This window comes from Camelus ferus, chromosome 33 (assembly GCF_009834535.1).
Source record: "Camelus ferus isolate YT-003-E chromosome 33, BCGSAC_Cfer_1.0, whole genome shotgun sequence".
Taxonomy (NCBI): Eukaryota; Metazoa; Chordata; class Mammalia; order Artiodactyla; family Camelidae; genus Camelus; species Camelus ferus.
The window spans coordinates 19,008,683-19,024,722 of NC_045728.1; the positions used below are offsets into that span (position 1 = coordinate 19,008,683).

Genomic DNA, 16,040 nt, shown 5'->3' on the forward strand with positions numbered 1-16,040 from the left:
AGGTAAAGCGGACAATCAGAATGGCCTCAGAAGAAAGTGATGCTTAATGGCTATAACGAAGACTCCTGAAAAAAATAAAGCTACTAACTGGGTGACCTAAAGCAGTTACACAGGGCTCCTGATGTCCCCAGAGCGGCCAAGTTCCAGCAAGCGGGTGGCTCATTTCCACCTCCCAGCAAAGCCATAAACTGTACGGCGTTTATTTTTTTCTTTATTTTCTTTTCTCTTCTTTTTCTTTCCTTTTCTTGTCTTTCTTTTCTTCTTGCTATAAACTAGTTAAAATTCTATAGCTCATTTTCTAAATCTTTGTGACAAAGATACTCCCTTGAGTCACAGTAAAACTTACATAGCTTTCAGAATCTGGCAGATGAAACTATGAGGCAAGGACAGGTGTAACAGCATGGAGGAAGAACAGGCGGGAATAAATGAATAGCTGAGACCTGCATTACAAAACCTGAGTGCGTATTCAAAGCTGTGGTGTGAGGTTGCCAGTTTTAAACAGCAAGAATAAACGACTACTTTCAAATAGGATCATTAAGACAAAATTCACGTACATATTAACTATCTTATCCTTTTAAACTAAAAATATAATCATGAAAAATTTTTAACATGCTGAAAGAACATTTCTAACCCCATAAAAACTTCTAAAGTTGACATGTATTTTTTAAATGTGTCAAATACAGAACCATGTTATAGTCTATATGAAGTTTCCTTTTCACATGTAAAATGCTTTCAGGCACATTCCTCATTCATAATTTTGTATCAAAAGTTTCTTCACCTTTTTCTATCTTCATGAAGTAATGCTTACTCCTAGACCCAAAAGTTAGTATTTCAAGTAGTCTTTAGGGACATACAATTCTTCTCAGTATATTTTCATAGAAATAATAAACTTATAAGTAACTGCCTTCAAGGCAAACATAATCACATTTGCCCGAGGTAAAACTTCATGCTAGAAGAACTAAGAATTGTCATTATAATAACTTAATACACTTAATTAGGGAAAAAAATATGATTTCAAAACCAATATTGTGTTCAGGTAATGCAATTAAGATAAACTGTGCAAGATTAATAATATACTTAGTTTTTAAAGTAAAATGCTAGTGACCATTGGAAAACAAGTGAACAAGGTAGCCTTATCATCAAGCAAGGAACCTAACGGGTCAGCAGGGGAAAATGACAAATTAAAATCCCATTTTTTTTAAACAGAAAAGGATAATTTTATTCCCATGATGTCTCTGATCACCCGGTATTAACCCGTATTTTCATTTCCTCATTTTTCAGAACAGGAACATGCAGTCTAAGCTGATGACTGGTGATCCCCCAGGTGGACCACATAATGCTAGACTCAAGACTCAAATGCAAGTGTTCCACCTTACAGCACAGCATTCTTTCCACCAAACATTATGCCAAAGGGTAAAACCTGCCATTTAAAAAAATACTCCATACGCCTTGTAGGCAGAAATTTGGTCCATGGCAGCTTCATGCACAACTGATTTGAGCACCTGTATCGTGTGTTACGTATGCAACTGTCATAAACCTACTAAGTGCTCACAAACATGAAATTTACACTAAGTTAATACGCAAATACTTGTATGTATTTAAATAATCATTTTACTGATGAAAATACCAAGAAACGAACCATATTTGTGCAAGGTAGCTTTTACACTGAAGTTGAACAGAGAGAAGACTGTTTTAGTTACCTCCTTGTGCTTTCTTTAGGCTACATAATATCTTCAGTCACCAATATAGAAAATATTCTATGGGCCACCTTGTGCTGAATATACTTATTTTATATAAAACAACAAACTTTGACTTGTTTTTTAAAAAGGCCTTATGTCTATTTTAGTTACAGAGGACTGACTTCAAAACCAGTAGCATGTAAAGTTCTTGTGAGTTCTCTCACAATTATGTCAGCCCCACACTGTTCTGTTTGACACTGCTGTGAGACAATCCCAGCGATGGTTTAAAAATCATATTCTATGTTTTAACAATGGTGCAAAGACAAGAAAATGAATTACATAAAAGCTCAAAGATAAGTGAAAATGAACAACTATAGAACAGTACATACAGTATTCTACCTTTCATGCAACAAAGGGAGAAAATAAGAATATGTACTTCTGTTTACCAGCCTTTGCGTAAGGAGACTATAAGGATACATCAGTAATTAATAAAAATAATTATGTATGGGGGAGAGGTATGAATAAGACTGACAGGGCGGGGCAGAAGGAAGACTTCTCAACGCTAACTTTTTTATCACTTTGATCTTGGAAAAAAGGCGAAGATATTATTTATTTCAAAAATTTTAATGTAAAAAAACTGGGGTGCACAAAGCTTCTCTGCAGTGACAGACTCTCCAGAGTTAACCGTGATTTCACTATAATCTTCCTCAGGACGGAGGAACCCATGTATTTTACATATTCCATCTTCGCAGCCTAGGGTAGAGCTTAGCGCACGCACACACTGTACAATAACTATACAATAGTCAACTTGAAATTAAGTTCCTAAATGTCTCAGAAACAATATTCCACAACCTGGATACAGAAGCAACTTCCACACGTGGGGGAAGGGTGAAAGGGAAGATAAAAGGGGAGGAAGGCAGGGGTAGGGGAAGGGGGAGCCTTCATTTTATGTAAGTTCTCCACATTTCTTTTACTGATGGCTACTATTTGAAACTAAAGGATAGTCACGGATAGTTAGAGATTTGCAGATACTAACTGATACATATAGAACAGATAAACAAGTTCATGCTGTATAGCGCACAGAACTATATTCGATATCTTACAGTAACTTATGGTGAAAAAGAATAAGAAAATGAATATAAGGATGTTCATGTATGTATGACAACAATTGCACTGTACACCAAAAGGTGACACACCACTGTAAACTGACTATACATCAATAAAAAATACATATATGAAAATAAATAGATAGATAAATAAATAAAATAAAGGACAATTGTTCTTATGCTAGATAAATACTCTAAGTAGAATGTAAGCTGAAACATGACAGCTGCTGACACTCCTAATGTTATTAAAAAATTTAATGACAAATTATCAGCACCAAATTCCCATACAAAGCACTGTACTCAATGAAAGCAGCAAGGCAGGAAATGTTTTGTTGTCTCAAAAATATTAATGCCCAGTGACTGCAACCAGTGTATTTCAGGCTCACTGGTTCTCCATACTTCTGGAATGTTTTTCTCACCATTCATCTCCATCCGTGAAGCTGTATCTTCAGTATCTGCTTTTTCTTATCCACTACTGTGAAGCTGCAACAAATCTTAAAGAAATGAGAACTGCTCCTCTATTGAAAAAAAATTTTACTGGGCTATTAAATAGTTACAAGGTCAAACAGGAGTCAAAAACTACAAACTCCTTCTAGGGATGTGGTTAATGATGTCCACATCCGAAGGCTTCAAGGTTTCTTAACACAGAACCTACTGTCACAGCACTGATCCTTCGGCATGATGCTGTGTTACCCGGAGGTCAGGAGCCGTCCCAAGGGCATGATGCAGAAACTTCTTTAAAAATGTAAATGTGTTTTATGTCACTACTTGACTCATTGATCTAGGGAAACGTCCACTTGTAAGTAGTGTGGAAGGACAACACCATCACGAGTGACCAGAATGGAATAATCCTCTGTTTCAAGGATAACAGGAAACTGCCACGTTTGAGGTCAACAGGGCACTCGCCCTCTTACAAGGTTTCCTTTTTTTTTTTTCCTTAATACAGTGAGCTTAATCTTATATCCATTACCAAGTAACTGCTTATGGAGGAAATTTAACTGTTAAGTTGAAGCTGGAAACAACACTAATGTTGCTCAAATGAGTGAACCTTGAGACAAACTGTTTCATCCACACCATGGAACACTACTTACAACAGAGGGAGTGGAGCATTACATACAGAACAACTTGCAACTCAAAAGATTCGTGCTGAGTCAAAAAACCCAGTCCTAAAAGGCTACATACTTCATAGCTTCATTTATATAACGTTCCTGAAATGACAAATTATAGAAATGGAGCACCTAGGATATCTGTGTACCTACTTCTAACAACTACATGTGCAGCTACCATGTTCTCCCAATTAAAACTTAAACTGAAAAAAAAATTCACTGTAATGTGGGTCACCTCAACCAAAAGTAGATTTAGGTAACATTCTCAGAAACCAGTTAGCAAACAAAGACTCCATCAGCAGAAGGAAAAAGAAGGACTAGATAAAATAACAAAATAGCCACCGAAAAAGCACTGTTAGAGACAACGAAGTAATTTGGTTATTAATGAGTATCTAATAATTATTTGCATATGTTTAGAATATATGAAATTTCATTCAGTATTAATTCAAGACAGAAAGCCTACCCGATGCTTTGCCTTAATTTTCTTCCTATATTCTTCTTTGTCAAATTTGTCCTCTTCTTGAAGCCTTTCCTTTGCTTTATCTAAGTTGATACCGCCGGCATCGTCCTCTTCCTCGGTCTCCTTTGAGACAGATTTCTGCACTTGTGGCCACTGTTGAACCAACTACAGACAGAAAAGGTTAAGTATGGGGCAGGAAGGCAGGGAGTTTTAACAGAGCATCACTTCCCTTTATAGAGTGACTTTGAAATGGTGCACATACACACTTTCTGCCTTACAACCTGTATTTCTTAAACTTTCTAACAAACTATATAATAAAAGTGAGCAAGTCACAGAAAACACCATCCCAGGCAGGATAAAGGAATCCTGCCACAACTCAGTAAGAGCAGAACTGAAGGAAAATTTCGTAAGATGATTTGGAGAAGGATGTTGCCCCAACATCATCTCAGTGTTCTGGGCAGGCTATACGCCACCAACTCAGCTCCCAGTGATCCGCACGGGGTGGCAGGGGGCAGCCCCAGCACAGCACGGCACCCTGGTGTACCTCAGTCATGCTCTCACCACACTGGCTTGTTTCACTCTCCTGTTTTTCTTTACCAGCATTAATCCCCTCGAGGGCAGTCGTATGTCTTATTCATGTATCCTCAGAACCCAACACATTATCTGGCACGCACTAGATGCTCAAAAGTGGCTGATGTGTCACACATCAGCTGGTTCTACACATAAAAGCTGAAATAACTAAGCTAAGTGTAAAGGAGAGTGGGTCTCAGAAGCCTGCTCAAACCTACGTGATTTGACACATACAGTTTATGGTTAGGAACAAGGTGATGAAGAAGTCAGGGCCCTGATCTGGGAGTCGGGAGACCTGGTTTAATTGTCCTGACTTTTTCACTAGCTTGATCCATAATCCTGAATGGATTACTTAATCTCTGGACATCTGTGTCCCTGCCTGAAAAATAAGATTTGTTTGACTTCATCATTTTCCAGGACCAACAATACTAAAACACTAGACAATTTAGACACAAAGGATTCTCTAATTTTACCTAATGACTGGTTGCCGGGAGGATTTAAGTAGCTGCCACTCTTTCTGAAAGACCACTGATTAACCAGCAGGCAAATGCAAGTTGTAGGCACACACATCGCAGGTGTTAATGCCTCCTCTCACTCCTGTCACCACTAGTCATTCTTCAAGATGAGATTTCTACAGAGCCGCAACTTTAGGCAACGAACCAGGGTCACGAACACAACTGCACAAGAAGCCAGGCCAGCCATCACCGACACCAAGGAAGCAGCGGGAGGGAGCAGCTATGACAGTAAGAAAGCCACCCATTGCTCTGACTTCTCACCCCTCTTCCAACCAGAGTGAAAAAAGTTCGCTTTGTGGGTTGAACAAATGGTGGCTTTTCTTTGATACTTTTAGATCAGAAGTTTCAGCATAGCTCACGCCACACAGAGCTCCTCTCAGCAATCAGCTTACACTGAAACATTTTACAGCTAAGGATTTACACTCATCTGGAAGCTAATGGATATGATTTGTGCCGTTACACTCGGGAGCAGAGCAAGGAACCTCATTATGGCAACAGCACTAACCTTTCACAGTCAGCATCTGATGCAATACAACTGTATTTTGGTTTAGCCTGCTTCTCAGGCGCTGGCCTCTTTTTAGTAATTTCATGAAGATTCATGTTTATCAATTATATAGGGTTCCTTTGCAACTTCCAGCAACAGTCTGAACTGCATTCTACTTGTTGGTTTTCATCTAATTTGCACATCATTTTACTCTATATATTACTGCAGATTTGGGCTTCTAAAGCAAAGCCCTCTTCCCCAAAGTAACATCCAAATCTTCGTTAACTTCAGAATTAAAAGGAAACATACTCCACTGAATACAGACTGTGTAGACAGCATTTATATTAGTCATGATGAAATAACTGATGTGATACATTACTCTCAGTATAAAAAGCTCTGTTATTTCACTGAGATACTAGACAATAGTTCATTCACTCAGCAGGTGTTTGTTTCGAGGGCTTCCTATTTGCTAGGCTCTCTTCTAAGGGCTGAGGACACAGCAGTGGGCAGACGCCTTCCCTCACGCTGCTTCTCCCATCCCAGTGGACTAGAAATACCTCACCTTGTGCCGCTGGAGTGGAAGGAATGGACAATCACCAAATAATACAGAATGTAAAGTCAAATAGTAAGTGCAATGAAGGAAAAAATAAAAACAGGGCAAGGGAAATGAGATCGCGGTGGGCGAGGGGTGCGGTGTGCTCTATCCAGATGAACAGGGAAGACTACAGGTCGGTGAGAGTGAAACTGGGAGATGACAGTTAGAAGATCTGCTATGACCACTGACCAGACACCACTCCTTAAGTGAGTCACCTGATATTCTAGATATGACTCTTTTAAAAATGAAGATAATATTCTTATGTAATAGAGTGACCTTCTTCAAGCAATCTGTGAGAGGTAACCCCTTCCCCACTCTACAGGGATGAATTTACACTAAGACCAGGTACACAGTGAGATGAAAACCAGGCAGCTATGTGCCCGAGGTTATTTTAAAGCAAAGAATTCCTTCCCACAGTAGCCAGTAAGGAAAAGCATGCCAATACAGCACGTGAAACTGAGGAACTGAAGAGCAGAGGCTTTTTAAAGTTAAGCAAAAGATGCTGTGGTGAGTAGCTGTGTTACTAGCCTTGAGCGTGTTCCCATAGAGCGTGTTGACAGATGGGCCCCCATGACTAGCAAATCTTATCTATAAAAACAGGATTTGGAAAGTTCAAAACCAACACTGTTGTTATCATCAAGAAATACCGCAGTTTACTGTCAGTGAGGCATTCGTGCCGACAGATGTACCGTTGACCAAAACCCTACAGGAGCAGTGAAAGGAATGGCCTGAGTCCTTTACACAAACGTTATTTTTCCTACTAAAGAATGCTTAAGTCAGCAGGAGACTCAGACTCTTTCTAGTACTTGGAATGTACCTCAGAAACGAAGCATGTGCAGAATCTTACCTCCCCTTCGTCAGTAAACGTTATTTTCTTGTTTACTTTAAAATTTCTCTTCATTACTTTTTTTGCCTCTGCGACCTTGGTCACTTTTTTCTTCAACCTGGATTTAGAAGGTTCTTTCTTCTGTGTGAGAATATACAAAAAACAGAGATGATTAGGTAAATAGCTGGTTCATAATAACAACTTAACACTAGCAACACACTTCCCAGAACTGAGTGTGTGTGTTGCTCACTGGATAATGGGAAGCACCAAAATTACTGTCTAGAAGTAAAACTATTAGACTTATTAACTAACGCCCCCACCTCCAATCCTAAAGGGGTTTAGGTTTCGATAGGAACATGAGACATAAATAACCTTAAAATTTTTTATTACTAAAACTATGCTACCTTGATAATGTAGAAGCATCAGAAATTACATGATGGATAATGTCATTCTAAATGAAGTAAGCCACAAAGAGAAAGAAAAATACCATATATCACTTATATGTGGAATCAAAACAAACAAACAAAAAAGGAACTTATTTACAAAACAGAAACAGACTCACAGACATAGAAAACAAACTTATGGTTACCAGGGGGCGAAGAGGGTGGGAAAGGATAAACTGGGAGTTCTAGATTTGCAGATACTAACTAATATATATAAAATAGATTAAAAAACAAGTTTATACTGTATAGCACAGGGAACCATATTCAATATCTTGTAGTAACTTATGGTGAAAAAGAATACGAAAACAAATATATGTATGTTCCTATATGACAGAAGTATTGTGCTGTATGCCAGAAATCAACACAACATTGTAAACTGACTATATTTCAATAAAAATACATTTAAAAAAAAAAAGAAACTACATGATAATGTGATAAATGGACAGATAAGATAAGTAAAGCTATCTTCCAGCTAAAAACAGGGCACGTTTTTAAAATAGTTCTAACTTCCAAGTACAACTTTGAATTTTTAGACTAGGAAAGTATTTCCCTGAAAAGCAAAATGACTCCAATACATTGTCTGTGACTCAAAAATCTCCCTCCCATTACAGTAACTCACTATATGAATACTGGGAAACATCTTATGATAACTAAGCTGTGTCCAAAAGTGAGACAGTGTAAGAGTTCTTGAACAGGAAGCTTGTCAACCAAAATAAACTGCATACTTTGTGAACACAGGGCACTCTCACTAATAAGACTTCCTTCCATCCAGCCATCACTCCTACACCTCCTTTCTCCCTCTAAATACTTATCAAAGAACACCAGCAACACCACCACCAGGGCTGGAGACTGTGTTACTGACTCCTACAGGATCTTCTTGGTTTTATGCCTAAGTCAGTTCTTAAGGATCTTGGGTTGGCCCATACTGTCATCAGCCCTGGGCTAGTGATAGAGAGAACGCCAATCAAACAGTGCAAACTGAGAAAATCATTATGATATAAAAATAACACAGAGGAGTGAGTTATAACCAAAAAAAAGCACGAAATATCCTGGGGAGCCACAGGAGCAAACTTTCTGAGGGCGATGATAATGCTCCTAATCTTGACAGGCGTTTGAGTACACAGGTGTATACATTTGTCAAAACTCATCAAATGTTACACTTAAAATTGGTGCATTTCATTGTATGTAAACTTCTACCCCAAAAAAGTATCCTGTAAATAAAAACTGTACTTTTAGTTAATGCCAGGCAAGTTGAAGAATATGGAAGAGTGTAACGATGTTGGCAACTTACTCCAAAATGAATTAAATAAAAAAGGATGATGAATGGATAGATGGAAAACTACATGAAAAAGGAAATATGGTTAAAAGTTAATTACAGAATATGAGTGATGGATATTTTGGTATCCAAAGTGTACTTTTTTCAACTTTTCTGTATGTTTGAAATTTTATGTAATAAAACACGAAAGAAAAGAGAGAATACACTCAGAAAAATAAGAAAAAATACCCAGAAAAACAAGAGAAATAGTCACAAAGGAAAGATACCAAAAACTGTCAGAATAAAATAAAGAACAGTCAGAAAAACAACCCTGCAGAGAGAAACCCTGGAGTGAAGTAGGTCTACATCAAGAGCTTTAGGGAAATCCATGTTGTCACTGAAATTATGTAACAAAAGTCAGGGGGTATTTGCATCTTTGCATTTTTATGGTTTATCATAGTTTCTAAAAGGGGTCTGTGATATCCCCCTCCTCCCCACAAAAAAAGGTTAAATTGTTTGTTTGTTTGTATGTTTTAGGGAAGCCACTGAAGAATGGAACAGAAATGCCAACATGGGTGAGAAGACAGGTTTACTGTATTTTCCTAATAGGCTGTGGCTTTGCTCTGATACTTTAGGATTAATCTTCACTCATTCAAATCTGCAGAGTGTCATCAACACACAAGACATCAGAGTACACACTGCCCCAGCAGTGAAAGTGACAGGTGGACTCCCAACTCCCACTGAACCTCACTCTATCAACAGGGGAAAAAAATTAAACATTGACTATTTAATCACAGATGTAAGTGCTTGGACAAAATATACAGGATGAATAAATCTTTAATAGGGTGCCTGCCCTAGCTAGTCTAGGGTGAGAAAGTCGAAGAAAACTTCCTTTTAAGGGACAGGTGTTTGAACTGAGTAGCAAACACCCAAACACTGCTGTATGACTGGCACATCGGCGCTGAACAAATGCCTTCTGTGAGTCAACGGATGGTGGATTTCATATATGGCTTACAAGAGAGTCGTAGTTCAATGTCATTCTTTTCAATATTAATGTAGCAGTTAATACATGCTTATTTATTCATTAAAGAATATTCAGTTAAAAAGTCACATTTATGTCCTCTTCATCTACCTCAGTTTACCTTCCAAGAAGCAAACACAGCTACTAGCTCTTTCTGTATCCTTCCAAAGACATTCCAGTCACATTCAAGTACATATGAAGAACCCATGTTACCACAATATTTACGTCTTCGTGAGCATTTATCTACCTAGGGTACATTCCTTTAAGTTAAAGCCATTGGTCAAAGAGTATGCGCATTTAAATTTTGAAAGGTATTTCTAGGCAAATTATACAAATTTATACTCCCATCAAAAATCTGAAAGCAACTGATTCTCCATATCTAGTCAAACAAAGTATAATATTTGGCTTTATATTTGCTGGTCAACTAGGTGAAAAAATAATATCTCTGGGAAGTTTTAATTTCCATTTGTATTATTTTGAACATAGCAGAACATCTTTGCAAAGGCGTGTATTATTTTTCAGTGCACAGTACAGATTCTTTGTCAATACTTTTAATGACTCCCTGGTATTTTATTTATTAACCTGTGAAGTTTCTTCATTTGTTAAAGATGATTCAGTCTCTTCTCCCACTTCATCCTTTATGGTTATACTTTTGCCATATAGGGTAAGAGTCTATTGTTTTGCTTTGTTTTGGCCTTTACTGAGCAGATTTTTTTAAAATTTTTATGAAATTACATTTTCAAATAATAAAATTTTCTAGGTTTTCTAGGTTTGTGCCATACTTAGTGCTTTTCCAACTAAAAGATTTTTTTTTAATGAATTTAATTCCTTAAAATGTAGATTTTACTTTTCTCAAAAGTTTCAACATTGGCTCTTGGACCAGAGGGAAAGTGCTCATTAATACTTTAAATTTCTATACACTGTCACAGAAACTGTAAAGTATACCTATTGCTAGGTAAGAGTTATTTTTTGACTATGAGCCTTTATATTAATGGTGTAAGAATGAAATTTGCAGCATCCAGAAAATATTATGAAAGATTTCCTGACAAGATATGAAACATCAAAATGCAATTTTTATTTCTATTTGCACTTCTTCCACAACATGTATGCTAGACTTTCAAATAGAATGCCAAACGGAAAATCTCAAAATACAAAGCTGATAGAGCATCAAGTCATTCTCGACAGTGATGGCTGTAGCAGGTTGCCACGAACAACTTGGAAAATAAAAGGTAAGAACAGTTACAAACACAACAAGGGTTCCTATCAGAAGGGCCATGTTAGTTAATATTGGCTACAAGAAGATTCAAATTATAATCCATGAAAAAAACCTACTTTCATATAAGCATTACTGGATATCCTAGAGGGTAAAATAAAAGCATTACTGCAAAACAATAAAAAACAAAACCACAAGGAGATGAAAGTTAGAATTAAAGGGAAAGATACTCCAAAGAAGTCAGATTTTTATCTTTCCTTAAAGTAGCTTCATTTGCATCACCAAATAATTAATAGTTTATAATAGAATTGTATCTAAAGGTGAAGAAAACCAACAAAATAAAGAGCTATCAACCCTGGTGGGGACCTTGAAGGACACCTATTAAAGCCTAAGCCCTCATGCTAAAGGTAAGGGCACTTTGCAGCGTTTATAAACACTGCCACTCCAAAATCTGAACCTACTGACCTTGAGACATTTCTATTGCCTAAATCACCAAACCCTACTAGAACATATTTATGATTTTTTTAAAAAGCAAAACTGCCTGCTATATAAGCATAATGCCTTCATCATCCTACATTTACTGAACTACAGTAACTCACATATTCTAATTTTACAGTATGAAGTAAGGATGCACTAGCTGACATTCTAGTTTAAAGCCATCGAAACTTCCCTGATGATTAGGGATGTTGAGTACCTTTCCATGTACTACTGACCATCTGTATGTCTTCTTCGGAAAAGTCTATTCAGGTATTTTACCCACTTAGAATTTGAAAATATGATTATTTGGGTTTTTGTTTCTGAGTTGTGTGAGTTCCTTATGTATCTCAGATATTAACCCCTTATCAGATACATAGTTTGCAAATATTTTCTCCCATTCTGTAGGTTGCCTTTTTAACTTGTTTCCTTTGCTGTGTTAGAGCTTTTTAGTTTGATGTGGTACCCTTATTTCAGCTTTTGTTGCCTGTGCTTTTGGCACTTTATCCAAAAGATCTTTGCTAAGAATATGCTATTTAAATTACAAGGCCTAATTCTACTTCCTTCTGATGAGAATCATAGCTGTTACAGAATTTATCTGTATGAGACACTTGTCTCATTACTTGATACTGACACTTCATAAATCATATCTAGAAGACTGCCTGAAAGAACCATTCTATAAATCTTTCCAAATTTTTTTTAACATTGTATAAATAATGTGTGTTTACTCCAAACACAGAATCATACAGATGAGAGCCTACATATCCCATCAAAGTTCCCCATTTTTTTAAGGCTAGATCAGTCCTGGTAATTATATTAAGAAGCAAACCATAAGTAAATGTTAATCTTTCTCGTTCTCTATTTCATATGGTCAATAAGGCCGTGCACCACTAATCTCTTTGCAATCTGTAAATTGCAATTTCAATGTATAAAGTAATGACAATGGTTAATGAGTTCTACAATATATAAAGTATCAATGACAAAGTATTTATTATGAAACATTCGTGATTCTTTTGGAAAAAATCATTTTAACCAGTCAACATAAATGGGAAAACAGATGATTTAGTATTGTTTTTTCCCCCGCCTCAGATCAAAAACTATGTAATATCTCGTGATCTCAGTTTTGCTTGGACTTCCTTCTGGTTATGGAGAATCATAAGGCACAAACACTCACTGCAGTGTTTTCTGATTGTTAGAGTCTTCCTTTAAGATTCCTACTCCCTGAAGCCACTGGCTTAACTTGGAACACTTTGCTTTTTAACCTAATAAATTCTTCCTGAGAGTATGTGTCTGCTACCTTAACGACTCAATGCTTTCAGAAAAATAACTTTCAAATCTATCTCCAATACAGTTGCCATCTCCCTCTATATATTCTTTCTCTTATTTTTCATAAGTAAGTCCCCCCACCAAACCCTCATTCAAACACCAGTTTCTTCCCTCAACATCTGTCTTCTTTTCCTCATCTATTCCTTGTAAGAATTAACAAAAATCTTCCCTTGATTTTAAAAAGCTTCTTTCTAGCATTTCAGTCAATAGTTCTTTAAATCTTCCATTGCCTCCAATTAGTCCAGGTAAGACCTAAATTCCTTTCCTCCATCCAAGCCATATTTTACTTTGCTTATTTCCTTATTTTAAGCCTCATCCCCAGTTGAGCTTCATGACCAGGCAAATCCATCACTGTCTTTGTCCTATATATTATCTCAAACAGATCATTCTACCTTTTCAGCAGTTTTTATACTGTTGCAATGGATAAATTTTGAAAATAATTCATATTTCTAACTCACTATCTTAGGAAATTTGTGTTTAATTCACTGAAATTGTTTAGGCTGTTTACTGATTTTGTCTTTGTTTTTGCTTTTTTGCTAGCCAGGAAATACGCATTATTTGCTACACACCATGCCCCTCCCAAAAAAGCCACTCTACAGAGACGAAATCTGGGATATTTCCTATTTCTTAACAAAATTATAAAGCCAGTCATATTTTGCCTTAAGAATCCAATTTTTAACCTGCCATTTTTAATAAATATTTCTATATTAGGAATTAGGCAGCTGGAAGCAATTTAGAGAAACAGAGCTTGATACATACTTTTTGCCTCTCTTTTTAGACTTAAAAAAAGTGACAGTATGGATTTCATTTCTAACTTGTGTCCAAATTGACTACATCAATTTCTGTTGTCTCCTACAACTTTTGAAATTCTGCTAGAACTTACAAATATTATAAGCGATATACAAAAACTCAGCAGTATAAAAAGGAAAGCTAACTTCTTTCACACAGTCATTTAGTTAACAAAGTTAAGGGAGACTGACTACATAAAGGAGGCAATAATGGTGGTAATAAACTACGTTACAAGACTTGGGGCAGCATTTTTATGAAACCACTATAAACAATATGACACTGAGGTACACTCTCTAGGGGGAGCACTAAACTAGCAACACCCCTACCACCTTCCTTCCAAGTGATACCAAAGACCTAGCAATAATACACCAGCCGCTAATTTAATCAAAATCTGCTTAATCAAAATGAGACAGCATCAAAATAACATTCAACAAGATTTAATTATAGGTTTCACTGAGAATTTCATAGCTGGCTCCAGCACCTACAAGAATAACAAATGACTTGGCAGTCTGATTAGTGTGATCTAAAGCAGAGTTTCTGAAAATTCATTCATCATAAAAGTCTAACATAAAAATGCCATGTAATAGTAGCTTTTCAGTGAACTGCAATTTTAAAAATTATCCACACACACATGCACACGCTTCTATACTCTAAATTACAGAAAGAGAGTTTCTATATGATTTCAAGCCTTTACAAAGAGCTGCTGTAATAGAACTAAGATATATACTAAACTCAAACTGGGCTTGGTACCTGCCTAGTTAAGACATTTTTTTGACATGCTATTTTAAGATATTTAAGAGATGCTGATGCCAATCTCCCAAACTCCTAAGACAAGGTAATTAATCACTGTTCCTAGTTACCCATGGTTCCAATGTCTGCCATTTTTCTAAACTGGCTGACATTAGTAAATCACAAGACATGCGTGGGTTGTATTTTAACTGAGAGAAATAATGACATCACTGCCATGTTTAGTCGAAGCCATGTTCACAACTACTTGTACAGTCAAGTTTCCAAGCTCTGCTTTCTATTTTATACAAAAGTTATAAGCTAAGCCAAAGTACCAAAGGAAAGGTCAAAGGCCAGCGTACATGTGCTCCATTTCAACAGTGTGCTTCGACGATGTCTAATCCTTTACCACGGGATATTCTTAAAACTACACCATTTATAAAATAGTGGTATGCAAAGCCATACAGTGGTGATTTTTAAAGTACTGGCATTATTAAGAACAGAACCTGGAGGATGAAAAGGCCAAAATCACCTAGAGAAATAACACTGCATCCACACACAAATGCAGAAGTGAAGCAAATTTCAAGATCACAGGGCCAGCACCAGCAAAGTTAGGGCTAGAACGCTAAATCCTGGAGTGGGGAGATGCGCAAAACAGAGAAAGGGGGTTAAGAGGTACAAACTTCCAGTTATAAAATAAGTAAGTCACAGGGATATAATGTAGCACATAGGGAATATAATAATATTGTCAATAATGTTATAACTTTTGACAGATGATAACCAGGTTTACTGTGATCATTTCATAGTGTATAAAAATACTGAATCACTGTTGTACACTTGAAACTAATATAAGACTATACATAAATTATACTTTAAAAATAACAAGAATAAGCCTATATTGATCACTAAAAAAAACCCCAAAAACAAAAAAAAACAAACCTACTTTGTGGGCTTACCTTAATACCACATGTAACAAAGTATCTTAGAAATATCTCTGAGACTACAATTTCCCATAATTTTCCTAAACAACACTCAGAGATCCCATAAAATGAAAATCAAGACCTGGTCAACAGCAAATGGTTTTATTCAAAATGAAAAGAATTTCTCAGTGAATGCATTTTTAAAATGTTTTTCTTTTTTTCTTTTTTTATAGCAGAACCATATACATGATTAAATCTGACCTCTAATTGTTTTTTTCAAATCTCTCAAAAGCATAATATCTAGAAAAGAGTATTCTGCCCCTCAACACTCTACTACTTTGTCATTTTTCCCCCAGCAAATTACATGTTGAGCATGCAGTGATTAATATAATTTTCATCTGCCCTATTTAGCACTTAAACATTTTTAAGTCTGACAGCCAATGGAAGCTGCTGACAGATTCTTGCTCATTTGTTTATTTTTCTCCTACCTTAGAATGAGTCCCTGCTATTTCATTAGTAAATGTGTAACACT

General features: G+C 36.5%; 1 protein-coding gene across 1 annotated transcript in view; it reads right to left on the reverse strand.

Moving 5' to 3' along the window:
- DDX10 (DEAD-box helicase 10) overlaps nucleotides 1-16,040 on the reverse strand; it is a 214,185-nt gene that overhangs the window by 82,235 nt on the left and 115,910 nt on the right. Inside the window, exons 14-15 of the mRNA XM_032472750.1 lie at nucleotides 7,363-7,482; nucleotides 4,355-4,516 (exon numbers count right to left, since the gene is read on the reverse strand). Coding sequence (XP_032328641.1) covers nucleotides 4,355-4,516; nucleotides 7,363-7,482 — 282 coding nt within the window. The remainder of the gene's footprint in view (nucleotides 1-4,354; nucleotides 4,517-7,362; nucleotides 7,483-16,040) is intronic.